Consider the following 21,902-nt stretch of genomic DNA (forward strand, 5'->3'; position numbering starts at 1 on the left):
TGGAGAGTCATTATTGTTGATCCCCCTCTGTTAAAGTGGCTTGTGAAGGTATCCTCTACTCCACGGTTATCTTCACAACAACCCTGTGAGGTAGGCTAGGCTGAGGGTGCATGACAGGCCTAAAGTCACCTAGAGGGCGGAGTGTGGACGAGAATTTAACATCATTTTGATAATGAAGTCGCTGTTATCAGGACGCTATAATCCCCCCTTCCCCCCCCATTCCCGTGGGCTGGATTCCCTAGAAAAAGAGCGAGGGCCAAGCACAGCCCCGCTCCACTGGAAGGCCTTTTCGCAATCGCTATTACACGAGGGATGAAGGAACCGCGAACTTCTATAAGCGCACCCTCCCTGGAGGAGCTCTCGGCGGGACATAAATTAACGAAATTAACTCCTTGATGCAACAGACTGCAATTCGTCAGGCCTAGTTTTCTCCCTTCCTTTTTGCATTCGCGAATGGGGAGAAATGCAGCCTATTCCGCCTTTAAATAAGGGGCCGGACGCGTTCCTGGTTACCTTGCAGCTACTCCTTTTACCTGGGGAGCATTTCCTGGGGATCGCGGATGCGAATTCTTTCCACGAAGGAAATATACCCCGCATGGACCTGAGGGACAGTTTTCCTGGCACCCCTTTTTGGGGGAAGGAACCGAAATTCCCGGGGAGCAGAGTTCGAATGTACCCGTCAGGTCGAACCCGCCCAAGTTCAAACATCCCTAACCAATGGCTGTCCCGCTGTGGGCATTTAGGACTTCATCCTCCCCAGGATTTAAAAACAAGGGACAACAAAACCCATCTGCCACGTTCCCCCTACACACCCCGCTCCGGCCTTCCAAGAACCCCGCGTCCCCTTTAAGCGAGGACTGCGACGTCATGCGACCGAGAGTAACCGAGAGGGTTTGTATCAGTCGGCGTGGAATGTTGGCAGCCCCGGCGTTCGGGATCCGAACGTTGCCGGCCGGCGAAGGGGCGTGGCCTGTGCGGAAGACTTTGATTGTCGGCCGCCGGTGTTCGGGCGGGCGCGTAAAGCGCGCGGTGAATGGGGAAGGGCTCTCGGCTTCGGGGGCCGCAGAACTGCTTGACTCAGCCGGTACGCCGCACCACAAGTCCCTAGGAAAAGGTGGGGGAGGGAAAGAGGAGGAACGTGGGGGGCGGAGTACTTGCACGGGGCAAATGCGTTTGGGGCGCTTCTGTGAGCATAGGTGAGGGGGTGCGATGCATTGCAAACTAAAGTCTTGCGGCCCCTCCCCTCCCCTCCCCTCCCACACACAAACTGGGTATCACGGTTGCAATGAACTAGCCTGGTGCACAGAAAATAAACCCGCCCCATCCCTCTCCTTTAAAGTGGGCGGTCTCCAGAAAATGCTTGATTCATGGTTGGGCGTTGATTTTGAAGATGATTGGATTCAAGGATCGGGGCCGTGGGTCCTGCGCTTCCTGCGAGTGACCCACTGAACAGCGCGCTGGGACGCGGAGCGGGCGCGCGTAAAGTGAAAAGTGTTTGGGGAGGACGGAGAGTAAATTCGGGGTACCCCCGTTCCTGTTAGAGCAGCTCTCTCCTACTTCTAGTTTTAAGCCGTGCACGCTGGTTCTGGAATAATCCCCCCGAACTGCATGAGATTAAAAGCGAGAGATTAAAAGCGGCACCGTTACACGTTACACAACGAGAGTTACACGTTGTGAACACATTTCATTACGTGAAACGACACTTAGTTTGGTAAAAAACCTGTTGTCTTCTGTCTTGGGAGTGTGGATTCACACTGTGGTAATGTTTCTAAAGTAGCTTCCCCCAACCCAACACGCACCAGATGCCTTGGACTACAAATCCCATAATCCTCCAGGCAGCAATGCTTAGTTCCCCCCCCCCTCCACCCCGGATGCATACGAAAGTAAAGATCTACAGGTGAGATGAGGTGGAGAGAATCAAGCCGTGCTGGTCGAAGGTATTATGGGAGATGAAATCAAGCATTTTTGGAAAGTGGTAGGTTGAGGAAGACTGCAAATTAATTCATGTGGGTTATACCTCTTAGTTTAAAGAAGGTAAATAGCTGCTAAAGCTTTGATGATCGAGTGCGACGGGCATACCCAAAGTCCCAGTTTCTGATGAATTTGTACCTCACTTAGGAGCACCTAGGAGTAAGCATAATACTTCGGGCTCACCCATCCCATCTGCCTGTCCATTTTGGTAATACAGAATTTTTTCAGCACTTTGTTACCCAGTAAAACTGTGGTTTTAGGAGTGGTGTGGGATTTGATAGGGGAGAGATAGGTAAGATGGATATCTTAAGCATATTCCTTGGGTGTTGGGGGAGTAACCAAGTATGTTTTTTGTTGGTGTGCTATATTTGTGGGGGGAAATGACTGGAAATAATCCCTAGCCGTCACCAGTATTTCAGCTTTTAATGATTTCTTAAAAATGTTCCCTGGCATGGGCTGAATGGCTTGAGATGTCACAGAATGTTCCAGAATAGGCAGGAGAGGAATCGGTCACGGGATGTTGATAGTCGGTGCAACTGGTGTTGGTTAAGCACCTGCTTGGTGGAACGGAGCGAGGGACAGAAGGATTGGTTTGTATGTGCGACGCAGGGAGCTGGGCTCAATTTGGCATGTTGATTTAAGGGGCTGGTGGGAGAAAACCTCCGAAAGTATTTGCACAGATTGTATGGGATATGTGGTACATGGTATCCAAATCCCTTCTGCTCTGAGCAACACAATCCCTACCCTCTTGTAATAAGATTACCTAATAATTTCCTGGCAAAGAAACACAATCCCGATTTCCTCCAGCCCCATAAGAACCTTTGTTGCGCTGGACAAAGTAATCGCCCAATTAAGTCCAAGAAAGAGGGCATTGAAAATGGATTGTTAATGAGCTAAGAGGTTGGTTTATCCAACTCTAGTGACAGCTGCCTCAACCTAATTAACCATCATGGGGGACTGGAGTTTTAGTTCAACACACCTGGAAGGCACCAGGTTAGGAAAGTTTACCTGATACCTGAAATCCCTTTTTACCTGCCAGTACTAGAGATGTTCACCTCCACTGACACATTGATACTTACACAGGCTTAGCTTGGCAGGAGACAAAATAAATGGCCATAAAACAAATGAAGAAGAGACTTGGAATTTACCTGTCAAAGAGATGAAGAAAGGTAAGCACAGAAAGAATTCATAGGAAACATAATTTTTTCAGGGTAAGTATCAAACATTCCGAACAAAACAAAAAAACATGTTGCAGTTTTCATTCATGTGATGTGGATTTATGAAAGTAGATATCGGGTATAAATACTGTGCGTGTGTATATATATATGCTATGCTAGTTGGGAAGTAATGTCCAACCCCTCATGACTTCATGGACAATATTCCTCCAGGCTCTCCTATCCTCCACCATCCCCTGGAGTCCACCTTAGCTGACACTGACTACCCCAGTGACCCCATCCAGCCACTTCATCCTCTGCCACCCCCTCCTTCTTTGGCCCTCAATCCTTCCCAGCATCAGGCTCTTCTCCAGGGAGTCCTTCCTTCTTATTAGGTGGCCAAAGCATTTGAGCTTCATCTTCACTATCTGGCCTTCTAAAGAGCAGTCAGGGTTGATCTCCTCTAGGACTGACCGGTTTGATCGCCTTGCGGTCCAAGGAACTCGCAGGAGTCTCCGCCAGCACCACAATCCAAAGGCCTCAATCCTTTGGCGCTCAGCCTTCCTTCTGGTCCAGCTTTCACAGCCATGCATTGCAACTGGGAAAACCGTAGCCTGGACTATACGCACTTTTGTTGGCAGGGTGATGTCTCTGCTTTTTAGTATGCTGTCTAGATTTGCCATAGCTCTCCTCCCCAGGAGCAAGCGCCTTTTAATTTCTTGGCTGGAGTCCCCATCTGTGCTGATCTTGGTGCCCAGGAAAATAAAATCTGTCACTACCTCCATTTTTTCCCCATCTATTTGCCAGAAAGGAATGTGACTGGATGCCACGATCTTAGTTTTTTGTTTTTTTTTGTTGAGTTTTATAACGACTCTCCCTATATATTTATTTAAAGAATATACATTTTTATATGCTGTGTATATATTTCATGGACGGCAAAATCTCTTCTTTCTGAGGGATAGCTCTACAGTTGTTGCTGAGTTGAAAATCATGTCTGCCTCCTCACGACCCCAAGCACAACATTCCTCCGTGCTCTCCTGTCCTCCAGCATCCCCCAGAGTCCCCCTGTCCACTAATGGGAGATCTGGTGGTGCCAGGGAGGGAAGGGAGGCTGGCGGCCACACAACACGGCTTCCGCAAGAACAGGTCCTGCCAGACAAACCTTGTGGGATTCTATGAGAAGGTTTCGAGGTGCCTGGACGGAGGGGATGCAGTGGATTCCAGCAAGGCCTTTGACAAAGTGCCCCGTGATATCCTGGTGGAGAAACTGGGGAGTTTTGGGATACACCAAAGCACTGCCCGGTGGATTAGGGCTTGGTTGACTGACTGAAAGCAGAGGGTGACTAATGGTGAGGAATCATCGGGATGGCGGCCAGTGACAAGCGGGGTCCCCCAGGGCTGTGTCATGATGGTGTTCAGTGTGGATAAGTGCAAGGTCTTGCGCTTGGGGCATAGGAATGGGTGCCATAAGTGCAGGTTAGGGGACAAGTGGCTGGAGAGCAGCACTTGTGAAAGGGACCTCAGGGTGCTGGTTGACTGCAGGCTGAACATGAGCCAGCCGTGTGATGCGGTGGCCAAGAGGGCGAACCCCATCCTTGGCTGCATAGCCAGAAGTGTGGCTTCTAGATCGAGAGAGGTGTTACTGCCACTCTACACAACTCTGGTGTGCCTGCAACTGCAGTATTGTGCTCAGTTTTGGGCCCCTTATTACAGGAAGGATATAGCCAGGTTGGAGTCAGTGCAGCGAAGGGCCACAAGGCTGGTGGCCGGTTTGCAGGGGATGCTGTATGAGGTGAAATTGAGGGAACTGGGTGTCCTCAGCCTGGAGGAGACTCAGGGGATCTGTTGGTGACATACAGGTATGTGAGGGGTGTCACACGGAGGTGGGCAGAGACCTGTTCTCCCCTGCAGAGGAAGGCAGGACGCGCTCCAACAGAGCAAAGCTCATGGAACCAAGGTTCAATTTGGATGCCAGGAAGCACTTCCTGATGGGCTTCCATGGGAGGTGGATGAGGCCCCATCAGTGAGGGTGTTCAAGGATAAGCTGGACATGGACATGGTGGGCCTTTCATGAACAGAGCCTGCTGGAGCAGGGGTCAGACTAGATGACCTGAGAGCTCCTTCTGACTCGCTCTGTTTCTATGTTTTTGTGCCCTCCTCCTCAGAGTCCATCCCACACATGCCACCCCAGTGACCCCATTTAGCCCCCTCATCCTCTGCCGTCTCCCCCTTCTTTTTCCTTCCATTGTTCCCAGCATCAGGGTCCTCTCCAAGGGGTCCGTCCTTCTCATTTGGTGGCCAAAGCATTTGAGCTTCAGCATCTGTCTTTCAAACGAGCCGCCAGGCCTGACCCAGCTGCCCGCAGGATCCCTCCAGCAGGAAGGTGCAAGACCCTCCCCGGCCCACATTCTCAGCAACGGGTACACGCAGGGATGCCACCCGGTGAAGGAGGGAGCCCTCGGCCAGCAAGGCCAGGAGCCAGATGGCCTCCCGCTCACGGATCTGTCCCGTCCCCCATGAAAGCCATCCGGACTGGCAGCCATCGCCTCTCCCGTGGCAGCAAATTCCACCGGTTTAACCCTGCATCGCGCCAAGTCCCTCCTTTTACCCGTCCCACCCCTCCCAGCCGTCAGGGACGGGTTCCGCCATCGGGAATGCATGAATAACCCTCCGAATTTGCTTCGCTGCAAGGGTATTGGTGGATGAAGCCCAAGTGCAGGATCTGTATCTTTCTGCACCTGTCCCCCCTCGCCCCTCCTGGCCCGACTTGGAAGGCATACCTGGACTGCCCTCATCTGCAGGCTTGTGTTCATGAAGGCATAGATGCGGGGGCCCAGTTCCTTCCAGGCCCCCTTGGCCTCCTGCAGCACGGCGAGGTTCTGGAAGGTTCGGTTCACCTGGGAGCAAGGAGCAGAAGCGTCTGGCGGGGTCACAGGAAGGACTCCCTGTTCGAACAGCAGCCAGCCAAGCCACCCACAAGGGACTTCACAAGTAGCTCTCAAACACTGCTGCCGCCTTGGCTTACTTGCCCCAGCACCTGGTATACGGAGGTCACCTGCCTCTGAACATGGAGGCTCCATTCAGAGGTCCTCTGGAAGAACCACTGATAATCCAGAATCCACATTGGTGTCGAATTCTTGTAAGGGTGACCCAAAGATCACTAAACATGCATAAGCTTCACGGTCCCTGGATAACTTTATCCAATAATATAGAAAGCAGGTTTATTTATTTATTTATTATTATAAATTTTTGTTTACCATCCTACTGTACAAGTGCTCACGACGGGTTACATAGTACAAAAAGAAATTAATTGAATGATAACACCACAGTTATTTAGAACATATTAAATTGCACATGATAAAATGAATAGAAAAAGAGGGTAAAATAGAAAACAGAAGATGTGACTGTGAAAACCGAGAAAACAAACCTTGTGGGCAAGAAATTGGGGAAAGACCCCATTCCACCTTCCAGGCAGCCAAGAGAGGCATATTTGAGGACCCTAAAGTGGCAAAGCGGGGGTTCCCCCCATCCCTAGAATGCAATTCCTCCTGTTTGCACATCTCCAAAAACCTTCTTTCCATACGCAGTTACTAAACTTGCGTTCTAAATGACGGGCAAATGCCTTCAGGGCACGAGGAAATCGATTTTTTAACAAACCCAAACAATTAAACCACAACTTGCTTGCACACAACGCAGCTGATCTGAAACTCAAGGGCCTGACCTTCTACCTTAAAAGTTGAGTTATTACAGGTTCAGGGCACCTCACGTCTTCATGGGCAGCTCAAGGAGAGAGGATCCGCCTAAATGCACTCAGGGGGCAGATTTAGTGGGCAGGAAGTGCAAAAAGAGAGAACTGGCCCAGCGAGCCCGGGAGTGGAGAACCTCAGGGTAACCGACTGGGGCTCCACAGTCAGAGGTCTCTGCAGGTCAACCTGCGAGGCTCAGCCATATTCCGAAGAGCCGAGGGATCACTGAACCCCGGAAGAGTCGAGCTGGACGTGGCCAGGAAGGCCCTCGGGTGCACCCACCTCACCGGTCCAGTGCGGGACTCCCAGTTCCCACATCCCTGACCGCTGGCCCTCCAGGCGCATCTCGGAGGCCTCCCGGGTGGGAGAGTCCACCGCCTGCCCGGGTCTGGGGCTCCACTGTTGCCTTGCTCAAAGAGGCAGGGAATCGTCCTACTATCCGGCCAGAGTCTGGCTTCCTGCGGCTCGAGCCCGTTACTCCTTGCCCTGGAGAAGGGATCCTGGCCTTCCCCGCTCTGGCCGCCTTCCAAGGGCCTGGAGAGCGCTCTCCCCTCTCGCTTCCCCTTCCCTTCTCCAGGCTAAACGTGCCCAGGCCAGCTGTTCCCCACAGGGCTTTCCTTCCAGTCCCCGATCCTCTTTTTTGCCCTCCCCTGAACCTTTTTCCAGCCACTTCTTCAGGCATTTCAATCGACTGCCCCTGAACTTGGGTAAATCCCGCAGATCCTCCTTTCTAGGGACGGTGGATGCATCGGCCCCTTGAGAAGCAAGGCCTGTGCAGCACCACGGGAGAAACCCGGGATGGAAGGCAGGGCAAAGGCCAATCACCTTCCCCAAAGAGGATGAGGACGAGGTGGAGCTCCAACATATCAAGGAACCCCTTTGAACCCCCAGCTTTCTGCTCCAGTGTTAGTATTAGTGCAATGCATTTATATCCGGCCTTGTAGCTCATGCAACGGACCTGAGGGGGCTTACGTAGTTCTGCTCCATCCTTTTTTTATTTTCACAACAACCCTGTGAGGTGGAAGGTTAGGCTGAGAGTGAGTGACTGGTCCAAAGTTACCCACGGAGCCCAGTGGCTGAGTGGGAACTGGAACATGATTTCGCAGGTCCCAACGCTCGTACAGCCACGCTGGATGGAAATAGAAGATTACATAACAGTCTTCAGCACTTAAGAAAATTGTATAACGGGTTTCTATGAAATATAATTATTTCAACATTATTCTGAAGAGCAGAGCATACAATCAAAGAATTGTATGTTATGCTAGTCATGAAGTCGTTTCCAACCCATTGTGACTCCATGGACAACATTCCTCCAGGTCTTCCTGTCCTCCACCTTCCCCCGGAGTCCACCTTAGCTCACACCGACTGTGTCAGTGACTCCTTCGAGCTCCCTCATCCTCTGCCGTTCCCTTCTTTTTGGCCTTCAATCCTTCCCAACATCAGGGTCTTCTCCAGGGAGTCCTTCTTCTCTTTAGGTGGCCAAAGCATTTGAGCTTCATCGTCAGGATCTGGCCTTCTAAAGAGCGGTCAGGGCTGATCTCTTCTAAGACTGACCGGTTTGATCGCCTTGCGGTCCAAGGGACTCGCAGGAGTCTCCTCCAGCACCACAATCCAAAGGCCTCAATCCTTTGGCGCTCAGCCTTCCTTATGGTCCAGCTTTCACAGCCGTGCATTGCCACTGGGAAAACCATCGCCTGGACTATACGCACTTGTGTTGGCAGGATGATGTCTCTGCTTTTTCGTATGCTGTCTAGATTAGCCATAGCTTTCCTCCCGAGGAGCAAGTGACTTATTTTCTTGGCTGGAGTCCCCATCTGTGCTGATCTTGGTGCCCAGGAAAATAAAATCTGTCACTACCTCCGTTTTTTCCCCATCTATTTGCCAGAAAGGGATGGGACTGGATGCCATGATCTTAGTGTGTTGGTTTTTTGTTGAGTTTCAAAACAACTCTCCCTGTATATTTATTCAAAGAATATACATTTTATATATGCTGTGTATATATTTCATGGACAGCAAAATCTCCTCTTCTGAGGGATAGCTCTACAGTTGTTGCTGAGTTGAAAATCATGTCTGCCTCCTCACGACCCCAAGCACAACATTCCTCCCTGCTTCTCCTGTCCTCCAGCATCCCCCAGAGTCCCCCTGTCCACTAATGGGAGATCTGGTGGTGCCAGGGAGGGAAGCGAGGCTGGCGGCCACACAGGACGGCTTCCGCAAGAACAGGTCCTGCCAGACAAACCTTGTGGGATTCTATGAGAAGGTTTCGAGGTGCCTGGACGGAGGGGATGCAGTGGATGTGGTTTACCTGGATTCCAGCAAGGCCTTTGACAAAGTGCCCCGTGATATCCTGGTGGAGAAACTGAGGAGGTTTGGGATAGACCAAAGCACTGTCGGGTGGATTAGGGCATGGTTGACTGACCGAAAGCAGAGGGTAACTAATGGTGGGGAATCATCGGGATGGCGGCCAGTGACAAGCAGGGTCCCCGAGGGCTGTGTCATGATGGCGTTCAGTGTGGATAAGTGCAAGGTCTTGCACTTGGGGCATAGGAATGGGTGTCATAAGTACAGGTTAGGGGACAAGAGGCTGGAGAGCAGCACTGGTAGAAGGGACCTCGGGGTGCTGGTTGACTGCAGGCTGAACATGAGCCAGCCGTGTGATGCGGTGGTCAAGAGGGCGAACGCTACCCTTAGTTGCATAGCCAGAAGTGTGGCTTCTCGATCGAGAGAGCTGTTACTGCCACTCTACACAACTCTGGTGCGCCTGCAACTGGAGTATTGTGCTCAGTTCTGGTCCCCTCGTTACAGGAAGGACATAGCCAGGTTGGAGTCAGTGCAGCGAAGGGCCACAAGGTTGGTGGCCGGTTTGCAGGGGAAGCCGTATGAGGCAGGACTGAGGGAGCTGGGTCTCTTCAGCCTGGAGAAGAGGATACTCAGAGGGGACCTGTTGGCGACATGCAGGTGTGTGAGGGGGTGTCACACGGAGGTGGGCAGAGACCTGTTCTCCACTGCAGAGGAAGGCAGGACATGCTCCAACAAAGCAAAGCTCAGGGAACCAAGGTTCAATTTAGATGCCAGGAAGCACTTCCAGAAAGTTAGGAGCCCGAGGGCATGGAATGGGCCTCCACGGGAGGGGGTTGAGGCCCCAGCTGTGAGAGTGTTTAAGGACAGGATAGCCAGGCGCATGTTATGCATGATCTGAGTGGATCTGGCTGGAGCCCAGGGTCAGACTAGATGGCCGAGGAGCCCCTTCTGACTCGCTCTGTTTCTGTTTTTCTAATAATGTGGAATATTTTCTGTGCAAAAAAACCGTGCATACTCACCATGCCTGCCAAAGGCAGGAGGGACACCTGGACTTGTGTCATGTTTCCATTCTCATGCAGATCATTGGCTTTAAATAAGTCCATGGGCTTCAGGCCGTAGTTAAACACAGAAACATAGAAACAGAGCGAGTCAGAAGGAGCTCTCAGGTCATCTAGTCTGACCCCGGCTCCAGCAGGCTCTGTTCATGAAAGGCTCACCATGTCCATGTCCAGCCTGTCCTTGAACACCCTCACCGATGGGGCCTCAACCCCCTCCCTGGAAGCCCAGTCCACACCCTCGGGGTCCTAACCATCAGGAAGGACTTCCTGGCATCCAAGCGGAACCTGGGTTTCCTGAGCTTTGCTCCGGTGTAGCGCATCCTGCCTTCCTCTGCGGGGGAGAACAGGTCTCGACCCATCTCCATGTGACATCCCCTCACATACCTGTATGTTGTAAGCTTTGCCTTGATGAAGTTGGTGAGGTTTTCCAGTTGTTGGGATCTTATTTTTCATATCTCATATTGTGTTGCATTGTTTTACTGGTTTCACTTGGTTTTATGAATTGCATTAGTTGGTGCTGTGTTTTTGATTTTGATGTTTTATTGGAAGCCGCCCAGTGAAACCTGAGGGCTGTGGTGTGGCACGCAAATTCTATTAATAAATAAATTCAATAAATAAACCTTAGGTCCAAGTTGCAATTCCAACCTACATGGAGTCCAGTCTCCTCCATGACCCTGATCCCAGCCCTTCCTCTGCTCAGCAGCTCGTTGAATTAGTTGGACATATGGCTGGCCCTGACTTAGCTTTCTTTTAGGTAAAAACGTTCTTACTCTGGCAGGCATTTGGTTAATTTAATGTAATTGCTCTGTTGTTGATTTAATAGATTTGATTCTATTTTTAAGTCTTTGGCTCTACTTGGTCCGTGTTTTGAGTATTATCTTTTATTATCTTTATTCTGCATCACCTTGTATTTGCTTGCTTGCTAGTTGCAAAGTCATGTCCAACCCATCACGACCCCATGGACAAACTCCTCCAGGCCCTCCTGTCCTCCACCATCCCCTGGAGTTCACCTAAGCTCACGCTGACTGCTTCAGTGACTCCATCCGGCCACTTCATCCTCTGCCGTCCCCTTCTTCCTTTGCCCTCAATCGTTCCCAGCATCAGGGTCTTTTCCAGTGAGTCCTCCCTTCTCATTAGGTGGCCAAAGTATTTGAGTTTCATCTTCAGGATCTGGCCTTCTAAAGAGCAGTCAGGGTTGATCTCCTCTAGGACTGATGGTTTGATTGCCTTGCGGTCCAAGGGACTCGCAGGAGTCTCCTCCAGCACCACAATCCAAAGGCCTCAGTTCTTCGGCGCTCAGCCTTCCTTATGGCCCAACTCTCACAGCCATACATTGTAGTTGTTAGTCGCGAAGTCGTGCCTGACCACTCATGACCCCATGGACAACACTCCTCCAGGCCTTCCTGTCCTCCACCATCCCCCAGAGTCCACCCAAGCCCACACCGACTGCCCCAGTGGCCCCATCCAGCCACCTCATCCTCTGCCGTCCCCTCCTTCTTTTGCCTTCAATCCTTCCCAGCATCAGGATCTTCTCCAGGGAGTCCTTCCTTCTCATTAGGGGACCAAAGTATTTGAGCTTCATCTTCAGGATCTGGCCTTCTAAAGAGCAGTCAGGGTTGCTTGACTGACTTGATTTCTTAGCTCTTCATAAACATCAGCAAAAGCAGTGTAGATACCAGAGTGTATCACAACAAATCCTCAGAGAGCAGTATCGTTCTCATCAATCACTAACCCATTGTATTAAGCAGCCCTCTTTCTGCTATTGCAATTTTAGTCTGTTGAAAGAGTGCACCTGGCTAGCACAATTTTTCCAATACCCCAGTCTTAAACAGACTCTTACAAATGTTTGTGCTGTAAAAAAATACAATTCAACGTCCTGAGAAAGCTGTGCAGTTGGAGAAATTGAAGAGGGAGTTACGAGATTTTCCCCCAGCCCTTTAAATTGTTTTCATGATAATTCAGCACAGGCAGAAACGCTGCCACAGATTAAGAGTTTGCCTGATTCAAACTCAGCAAAAGCATGTGTTTGCTGTTTCCCGATGGATATCAAAATAGCCACTGCTATTTTTGATCTTTTTCTAAAAGTACTTTTCCCCCTTTCCCCCTGTACCCCATTTTCGCTTCAGCTCCCTGAATTAGTCATTATTCTTGCCTTCAAGGTGGTTGACGACTGGTTAGATTTGATTTATTCGTGCCTTAATTAAAATGTTTGTACCCCCACATCTTTTTCCGATGAGGCAAGTTAGCTGTCTAACAGCAAACTGATTAAAAAATAACAATCCAAAACAGGGTTGAACAAATATCACTTGATCCATTGAAATAATACTGGCATGTCAGAAGATCATGATAGCTAGATACACTCATCATCTTTTGAGATGCAACGTGTACTTTTGTAAATGCACATTCATCTTGTAACTGAAATAACAGATAACAGGTTAGGATATATATGTATATATCTTAAAAAAGCATATATATTGATTTCTCCCTGCTTTTTAAGTTTCTTCCGCCCAAAGCTCAGCAAAATAACTTTGCAAGTGCTTGTGAAGGGTCCATCCAATCTCTGTTCTCATGACACATGCAAATCCTACATGCCCCAGAATGGCATCTCTAGAAGGCTATAGAGTTAAGTTCCTCAATGCATGACAGATTTGCAATAGAGCAATCTGTGACTGCAGTCTGGGACTGGGAGATCCGGCTTCCTGGCGTCCACATCTGGGCCATACACCTTTTCCACCAAATGACAGGTGATTTCCCAGACTTGGTTGTTTTTCCCCATTCTGAAAGGTAGTTCTCTTCACTCTGCAAGGCTGCTTCCATAGTTTTTAGTCCTACTACAGTTCCCAGAATCCCTCTGGCCCCACTCTGGCTCCATATTGACCTGAGCTGATGTATGGACCATCTCATGGACCAGGTATTGCCTAGTAATCAACTCTGGAAGGAAGAGACCAACCCTGTATGGGCAGCTTGGGCTGCAGAATTTTGCATCCACTTTTGAAAGGCAGGCCCATGGGGAAAGCATTGCAATGTTCCAAGCACTGATGTGGCCGAGGCATGTGGGGTCAGGAAGATGTGCTTGGTTTTGAGCAAGGGCACTTTGGTTCAATTCCACCTTCCCCCCATCCTTCAATGCAGGTCCCAGGTAGAGTTAAAATTTTACATCGAGCATGGCCTTGTCAGCTAAGAATGGCCATCATCTTATCTTGTCCATGACCACTGGACCTCTGTCGTAAGATTGGGCTTATCTCCAGGTGGTTTCTTGAGAGATTGTTTGGGTGTTATCCTTGACTGGGGCGAGCGATGAGTGAGACATGGTCTGTCCTTCCTAGTTCGGGTCCCTGAGAATGCAGATGGTGTGTGTGTGTGTGTGTGTGTGTGTGAGAGAGAGAGAGAGAGAGGGAGGGAGGGAGGGAGGGAGGGAGACCGGCCTTGAACTAGCTAGAAGTTTTTGCCATGGCAAAGTTTAGTGGTGGGTGTGGGAAAAGACCATACTGGCTTAATTTTCTTCTGGTTGTATGGTCTCTTGATTTCTCTAGAAACAGTGCTGTGATTAATACTTTGCTGTAAAATTAAATTACCGTGTGAAGCATTTGTTTTGTTAAGGGAACCTGAGTTGGTTGGGAAACCAATTTCTGTGTTGTTGAATGTGCTGCAGATCTTGGAGGCTGTTGTTGACAAAAGCATGAGAGCTCACATGTGTTTGCCTTCCCTTAAGGACTCCTAATTGATGCCTGAATTGTCACAGCAGCTGCGGTAGGATTTCAAGAAAAGGCAAGACTTGTGATGTGCAGGGGACAAGTTTTCTGAGAACTGTGTAGGCACGCCAAACAAATTAATCAGTCCTCTACCCTGGAAAGCTGGATTTTACCAATTTTCTTTTGTGTGGAGTTGTCCAGTTTTGCTAATGAGAGGAAAAGCCACAGCTGGGCTGTTGGCTCGCCGCCCATCACTGAAAATCTTTGGCTGATAATCTTCCTCTTTCAAGCTTTTCTTTGCAATCATGGGGGCTAGCATCTTAATAGTTTTGCATTAAAACTGAATGGTCAAGCAGGGTCTTTAATTTCTCAGCAATACCAATTTTTCTTTTTTTTATAATAAGTTTTATTTAAAATTATAATTCTAAAAACAAAGAAAAACTAAAAACAACATCAATCATCAAAAACATTGGGCCTGCTGGGTCAGCACCCACATCTTTTCCTTCTATTTATGATAACTTAAAAACATATTTAAATCTAAATGAAGTCCCATTTCTCTACCCAATAATAAAAAGAGTCCCAAGTTTGATAGAAGTCTTCTCATTAATGACATGGAAAAAAGGGTGAACAGTCTGCTGATCAAATTCGCAGATGACACTAAAACTGGAACAGTGGCCACAACTGAGGAGCAGGTACTCCAAAAGCAGAAGGATCTGGACAGACTATGGAAGTGGGCAGGAGACAACAGGATGGCGTTCAGTGTGGAGAAGTGCAAGGTCTTGCACTTGGGGCATGGGAATGGGTGTCACAAGTACAGGTTAGGGGACAAGTGGCTGGAGAGCAGCACTTGTGAAAGGGACCTTGGGGTGCTGGTCAACTGCAGGCTGAACATGAGCCAGCCGTGTGGTGCGGTGGTCAAGAGGGCGAACGCCACCCTTGGTTGCATAGCCAGAAGTGTGGCTTCTCGATCGAGAGGGGTGTTACTGCCACTCAACACAACTCTGGTGCGCCCGCAACTGGAGTATTGTGCTCAGTTTTGGGCCCCTCATTACAGGAAGGATATGGCCAGGTTAGAGTCAGAGCAGCGTAGGGCCACAAGGTTGGTGGCCGGTTTGCAGGGGATGCTGTATGAGGCGAGACTGAGGGAACTGGGACTCTTCAGCCTGGAGAAGAGGAGACTCAGAGGGGATCTGTTGGTGACATACAGGTGTGTGAGGGGGTGTCACACGGAGGTGGGCAGAGACCTGTTCTCCCCTGCAGAGGAAGGCAGGATGCGCTGCAACTGAGCCAAACTCAGGGAACCAAGATTCAATTTGGATGCCCGGAAATACTTCCTGACAGTTAGGACCCCGAGGGTATGGAATGGGCTTCCACGGGAGGTTGTTGAGGCCCCATCAGTGCGGGTGTTCAATGATAGGCTAGACATGCACATGGTGGGCATGTCGTGAGTGGAGCCGGCTGCAGTTGGGGGTCAGGCTAGATGGCCTGGGAGACCACTTCTGACTCGGTCTGTTTCTATGATGTCAGTATCTTCTTTCTCCTTCAATGATAAAGTCAATCTATCCATTTCTGCACAGTCCAAGATCTTTTTAAAAATCAGTTCGTTGGTAGGTAGTTCTTCACTTTTCCAGTGTTGAGCAAATGCAATCCTCGCCGCAGTAATTACATTTACATTCACAGTAAAATCAGATATATTTCTTGTATACTAATGTCCACAGATATAATGCCTAATAAGAAGACTTCAGGTTTAAAAGCTGAAGGTTTTTGCAACATTTCCTCAAGTCATTTATGTATTTTAATCCAATACTTTTTCGCATTATTGCAGGTCCACCACATAAGATAAAAAGTACCCAATTTATGTTTGCATTTCCAACATCCATTTGACATATTTGGAAACATCTTAGCTGGTCTATTTGGCAGCAATGCCAATTTTTCAATCGCACCTGCCTGTGGTATCCAGCAGGCCACTCCTGCAGCGGCTCAGGGGAAAAAGCTTGCAGTCCAGTGGAGCTCCCTTGTAAGCACCACTGAAATGTTTACCAGAGTTTGCAGTGAATGTGTATCTTCACGCACCTTCCCAGGCGTTGTATAAACACTGCAGAAAAGCAACTCGATGGCTCCACCCTGAGCTGCATTTTAAGGCCTTCCGTCAGTGTTCACAACAGCCAGCGTGCCTTTGCAGTACAGGTTCAAGACCTGTCATTTTACCTGCAGCCGCATCTGGAGCGCCTTCCTTGCAGGGTCTGATCCTGGCCCAATGATAGATGAAGAAATTGAAAGCTGTAGCAAACAGCACGCCCTTTTCTTTTGGAAAAATGAACAGGCAGGCTAATCTTGTAGTCTATTTTCATGTAGCTGTATGTATGTATGTAAGACGTTTGTATCCATCCTTTGTGACAGCCGCAGGACGGTTTACACAAATAAAATTCCAACATAGATACTGCTATAATATTATAAATAAAAAAAAAGCATTCATTCATTCATTCATTCATTTATTTATTTAGAGGACTTCTATGCCGCCCCATTTGCTGAAGCCTCAGGGCGGCTCACAAACATTCCACAATATATCCTCTCTTACTTAATAAAAATAATAAAAAAATAAAAATGCACCTGTGTACAAATTAGCAGTATTAATAAAATAGTATTCGTTGTTAATTAATTAATTAATTTTTCAATTTATATCCTGCCTTGTTCCTACAAAGGGCCCAAGGCAGCTTACATCATTCTCCTCCTCCATCTTCTCCCCACAACAACCCTGTGAGGTAGGTTGGGCTGAGAGTCTGTGACTGGCCCAAAGTCACCCAGTGGGCTCTATGGCTGAGCGGGGACTCGAACCCAGATCACCTGAGTCCCAGTCCCATGCTCTTAACCACTACACTGGCTCTCCATAAAATGAAGGTTAAATGAAAAGGTCTTTACCTGGCAGCGAAAAGAGTAGAGGGTTGGCAGCAGGTGTACCTCTCTGGGGAGTATGTTCCATAGTCCGGGTGCCACCGCAGAGAAGGCCCTCCTCCAGCTGGAGACCCTTTACCTCCTTCAGGGAGGGTTCCCAGAGCAAGGCCTCCCCTGGCGATCTTAAGGGGTGTGAGGGCATGTAAGGGAACAGCCGTTCTTTCAGGTATCCAGGATAAATCCACCAAAGAATCCACACCCTGAAAATCCATGGTTCAAAACATCAGTGAAGGAGTTTGATGGGTATCCATGGTCTCCTAGATGAGGGCCAAAGCAAAGGGCGTTTTCGAGTTGGTCCAAATATTTTATTAGGTCAATACATTGAAAAGGGTTCAGACGGGGCCTTTTGTAGAAGAAAATGGGAAGTGCAGGCTCAGTGTACAAAAGTACTGGCTTCTACAACCAGTGCATATCCAAGGGAGTTAGGAGAATTTGCATAAGTTTTTGAAAGATTTCACTGCCATTGCTCCTAAGTCTTATGTTCTGAACAATGTGGACTAGAAACATGATTTTTAAGTTCCTCTGGAAAGTGACTTGCAGAATACATAGATTAATTAATTGATTCCAACAGCAGAAGCACCCTGGGCAGTTGGCAAAGCCCATGAAAAAAACCCAACAAAAGATACATCGTATAAAAATGTATTAAAACATCATTAAAAGTTTACAGTGCAAAATGTATTCAGACCTGCCAGCGTCTAGCAGGCCCCGCAAGCTGCTTGAATGCCTTGCAGAAAAGGGCAGTCTTTACCTAGCACCTGGCACGGAAAAGATAATAAGGTCCTCACTAGCCGAACCTCCGTGAAAGCTTGTTCCATAATGCGGGGGGCGGGGTGTGAATTGCAAATGAGCTTCTATTTCTGTGCTTAGGCTAATTGACAGTGTGGCTGCTGACTGAGCATGATGGGATTTGGCATTCAGTTGGCGCTACTGATTTGGAAGAACTTCACCTATCGGCGCAGGCAGACGGTGAGCCATTATTGGGATGACATGGAGGGAAGGGTTCCAGAGGTCTGGCTCGGCATTGCCCTAAAGGAGACCCGTCAGAGAGACTTCCAAGCTGCTTGGGTGGTGCTTGTAATGTGGCTTATGAGGCTGGCCCACAGGTGCGCTGGCTTATGGCATGCTTACCTGGAATGGAGTAAGCACTGCCCCTTGCAGCAGTGAGTGAAGAAGGAGGTTAGTCCCCAGGAACGGTGGCCTCTGTGCCCCCTCCCTTCTGGCATCCTGTAGCCCCTCCTGATGGGAAAGGTTGCCAGTTGTGCAGTGAGGGCGTTCAAGGAAAGATTGGACAACCACATGTTGGGGATTTCATGAGTGGAGCTGGGAGACAGATTAGATGGCCTGGGAAGCCCCTTCAGCGTCCCTTTCCCCCCTCTGTTTCTTGGCCTGGCTTGCTTTCCAGGACAAGGACGAACCCAAGAGGATTCTGGATGGAGAGATTCTAAAAGATGCACCATCTCAAAGCGGGATGGGTTATTTTCTCCCCCACCAACAAAGCTTCTTGTTTTCATATATGCAAATGTAACGCTGGAAATCATAGGGCAATTTTTTTGTCACAGCGTTTTGTGACATCTGTTTGATGCCTCCTAATTGACTAATTTCTCTGCACTCAAGCAGAAGGGCTTTGTTTGTTTTTGCACGAACTCGTTCAAGGTTTCTCTGCTTCTCCTTCCAGTTGCAGCTGATTATTGAGGTCCTTTGGCCCCTCTTCCTCTTCCTCATCCTCATTTCAGTGCGTCGCTCACACCCGCCGTTCGAGCAGCATGAATGTAGGTACCAAGAATGCATGTGGGGGTGCGTTGTCTCAGCAACACAATATTCCTTGAAAATTGCCTCTGTTGTGTAACATAAGGATTTTGAGATGGCTTAGATACCCTCACAGCTTTACAAAAGACCTGTTAGAACTAGTTTCTTGATAGAAATCCGCTCCACCCCTAGAAACAACAGAGAGCCTTGGTTAGAGTTTGCACAGCGGTCTTGTTTTTCTAAGAAAAATATCAGAAACTGGATTGATGATAAAGCCGAATCTAATTTTGTTTTGTCTGCAAAATAGTAGCCTAAACATGTTACTGAAAGAAAATGTGTAGATAGCGTTGGTTTCTTCCTGATTTCTTCATACAGAGCTCTTCAAGACCAGTATGGATCCAGTCTGGATTTGGATCCAGTATGAAGGTGACGGGCCTGCTGGGATTCCTAGACACAAAGTTCTAGGTTGCTTTTGAATGTAGGGGTCATGATTTTGATCTGTCAGAAGGTCCCATCTTGCTTGGATGGGCCTTATTTAGCAGGTTCTTGGGAGTAACCTTCCATTTGCTCTGAGGACAACTCTTCCAGACCTCTCATTTTTCTTCTCCTTCCTTCAGGTCACTTCCCAAACAAAGCCCTTCCATCTGCAGGTATACTGTCATGGATTCGGGGTGTTATCTGCAATGCCAACAACCCCTGCTTCCGGTACTCTACTCCTGGAGAGACTCCAGGCCTGGTGGATAATTTCAACCATTCCATGTGAGTTCAGCCATTCCGGGTGCTGTTCTGGCAGCTTTGCACCCAGCCCTCCAAATGCAACACTTAACTGCACAGTTAGGTTAACGTTCTTGCACCAAAGCCATGAAACTCCCAGTCTGCAGCTGGGATGAAAGGGGGTGAAGCTATAGAAGGGGACATGGCCCTTTGTGGGTGGAGGGTCCTAAATGGGGAACCCTGGGCCAGATTTGGCCGTGAATCTGGACTTTTTCACCCCTGCTGTATGGAAAACGGGATGTGTATTTTGTGAGGGTGTGTTACCCACTTCTGTGACCATTTTATTCAGTATTGAGTCAATCAGTTGAACCTGCTCAGCCTTTCCTGGTCTTGGTGGTTGTACTACAGTTCCTTTCATCCCTTATATTTGGATGGAGGATGATGGGAATTATAATCCGAGACCCTCTGGGGACTCAAGGCTGCATGCAGTAGTAAACTTAAATGAGCTAGTTTAACTGGTGATATACCAGTTGAAGAAAAAATGTTGATGAACCATGTTTCCTAATTTGCTATGCAAAGTGTTTTTAATGCAGTTTTTAATGCAAATAAATTTACACTCAATTAGGTTCTGAGTGTTGGATCTATCAATAGGTTAGCTTAATAGTTTTAAAACTTGTTTAGCTTTGGTTTAAAAATCTGATTCACTCTACCCCATTAGGAAAGAGGATTGGATTATGCCTGGGAGGGACACAAATTTCAGGCACAACTTGGCTGTAATGCTCAGTGGGTGACGTTGGGCTAGCTACTCACTCTCAGCCTCTCTACCTCACTAGGTTGTTGTGAGCATGAAGTAGCGGACCCAGGAGAAGCATACGCTCTGCTTTACGCAGCTTGGATGCCAGATGAGATGTCAATGTAGCAACACACGACGCTTTCTTTTGTCTTAATGCAAGCACTTAGAGAAGCTGCAGGAAGCAAATACTTGCCAGGCTTTTAAACTTGCAAATGTTTTAACAGATAATGCACTTAAGAAAGGAACAAACGATGTCCTTCTGCTTCAAAGTGTGTCTTTTAGCCTCCTGCACTTTCATGCAAATTTAATGGCTCAATTCCTGAACTGAAGTGGGATCTTCAAGTTCTTTGAGCTTGTGAGTGGAGAGACAGTCCCACCAAGAATGAAATGCTCTCATGGAGGCTGTGGCATGTGCTTCTGTGTGCGGCCCGTGGGTCTCAAGCGCTCCTCCATGGGATTTTTTGTTCTCCCTAGAACTCTTTGCTGGAAGTGGTGAGGGGTTTTCTGCTAATGTCAGGTACTTTTGAAAAAAGATCAGCCTTTCCTAAAAGGTTGCTCATTGCTTTGGATCAGCTTGATGTGACTCGAGGGTTGGTGTATGAGCTGGGAGATGATGATGAGGAGGAGGAAGATTTTAATTTCTATATGGCCCATAACTGAAGCTCTCTGTTACACCAAAACATAAAAACAAGAAAAGCAATAGATAAAAACATTAACAAGAATAAAAACAACTTAAACTAGCATATAAAACATTAAAAGACAATGAAAATAAAAATTAAGAGACCCAGCCAAGAATAAAAGAAAGGCACCTGGCTAATTGTGTCAGGTCCCTGAATGACGAGGGAGGTCTTTATAATTTTAAAGGTCTGATGAAGAGGTCTTTAAGAAAGTCCTCGGCAAAGAGGGCCTTCTGAACTTGGCACTGAAAAGTTGGCAACTTTGGAGTCAGGTAGGGGACCCCAGGGAGGTTATTGCAAAGATGGTGGGCCCCAGAAACATGGCCCTGCCCATAGTTACTGCTGTCTGGACCTCTAGAGGGGCTGCCACTCAGAGTGTGGTGTCCAGGTAGATCAGCATTCCTTCAGCCATGGGGGACTTCCCTGCCTTGCTATTTCAGCCTCTCTCGCCTCTTTGCTGACGTCCAGAAAGTACTCCAGCACATGAACCATCAACCGGTGCAGAGCAGCATTTCCCGCCTCCTCTCCATCTTGCCCCAGTTTGGCCGCAATACAAGTTGGCCGCCAGGTAAGCACGGCGCTCGGCTCCTGTGTGTGCCCAGAAGGCTCTGCTTCTCTGTTCACCCATCCTGGCTTCTCCCCTGCCAGGTCAGAGCTGGGAAGTCCAGCCTCAACTGGGCCAGCAGTGCAGGTGTAGTGACAGAAACAGAGTTTTGTTATACTTTCCTACAGCCAAGATTAATCTCTTTCATCGGAAGTCTGGGGGCCAGTTCTTCCCCACTACTGCCCCCAGGGCAATGGGACAGCCAGAACTTTCCTAGTGGGGGACGGTGGTGCTGTGGGGTACATCATGGCAAGTCTGTGTCTGGAGAAGAGTTTATCTATCTCCATCACCATCCTCCTTCTCCGCTATTAATCCTTCTGTATTTTCCAATAGCTGAAGCTACCTGGCAGGTGTACAACTGTTCATACCTGCAAATGCAGGGAATAGTTCCTAGGATTTATTTAAATTTCCCTGGAAAAAAAGCCAGCCCAATCATTTCTCTTCCAGATCATCTCAGCAGAAACAGATTTTCCAGCTAATTTGCTCCAGGGGTC

General features: G+C 48.5%; 1 protein-coding gene across 1 annotated transcript; it reads left to right on the top strand.

Moving 5' to 3' along the window:
* The first annotated feature begins 976 nt into the window (after positions 1–976).
* On the top strand, positions 977–20,837 carry LOC123035372 (phospholipid-transporting ATPase ABCA1-like). The gene is made up of 5 exons (XM_044453450.1): positions 977–1,084; positions 17,742–17,840; positions 18,550–18,643; positions 19,238–19,379; positions 20,168–20,837. Exons 2-5 carry the CDS (start codon positions 17,772–17,774, stop codon positions 20,175–20,177), a joined length of 315 nt encoding a protein of 104 aa, XP_044309385.1. The 5' UTR covers positions 977–1,084; positions 17,742–17,771; the 3' UTR covers positions 20,178–20,837.
* The last annotated feature ends 1,065 nt before the right edge of the window (positions 20,838–21,902 follow it).

This window comes from Varanus komodoensis, unplaced genomic scaffold (genome assembly GCF_004798865.1).
Source record: "Varanus komodoensis strain SLA01 unplaced genomic scaffold, ASM479886v1 scaffold79, whole genome shotgun sequence".
NCBI lineage: Eukaryota > Metazoa > Chordata > Lepidosauria > Squamata > Varanidae > Varanus > Varanus komodoensis.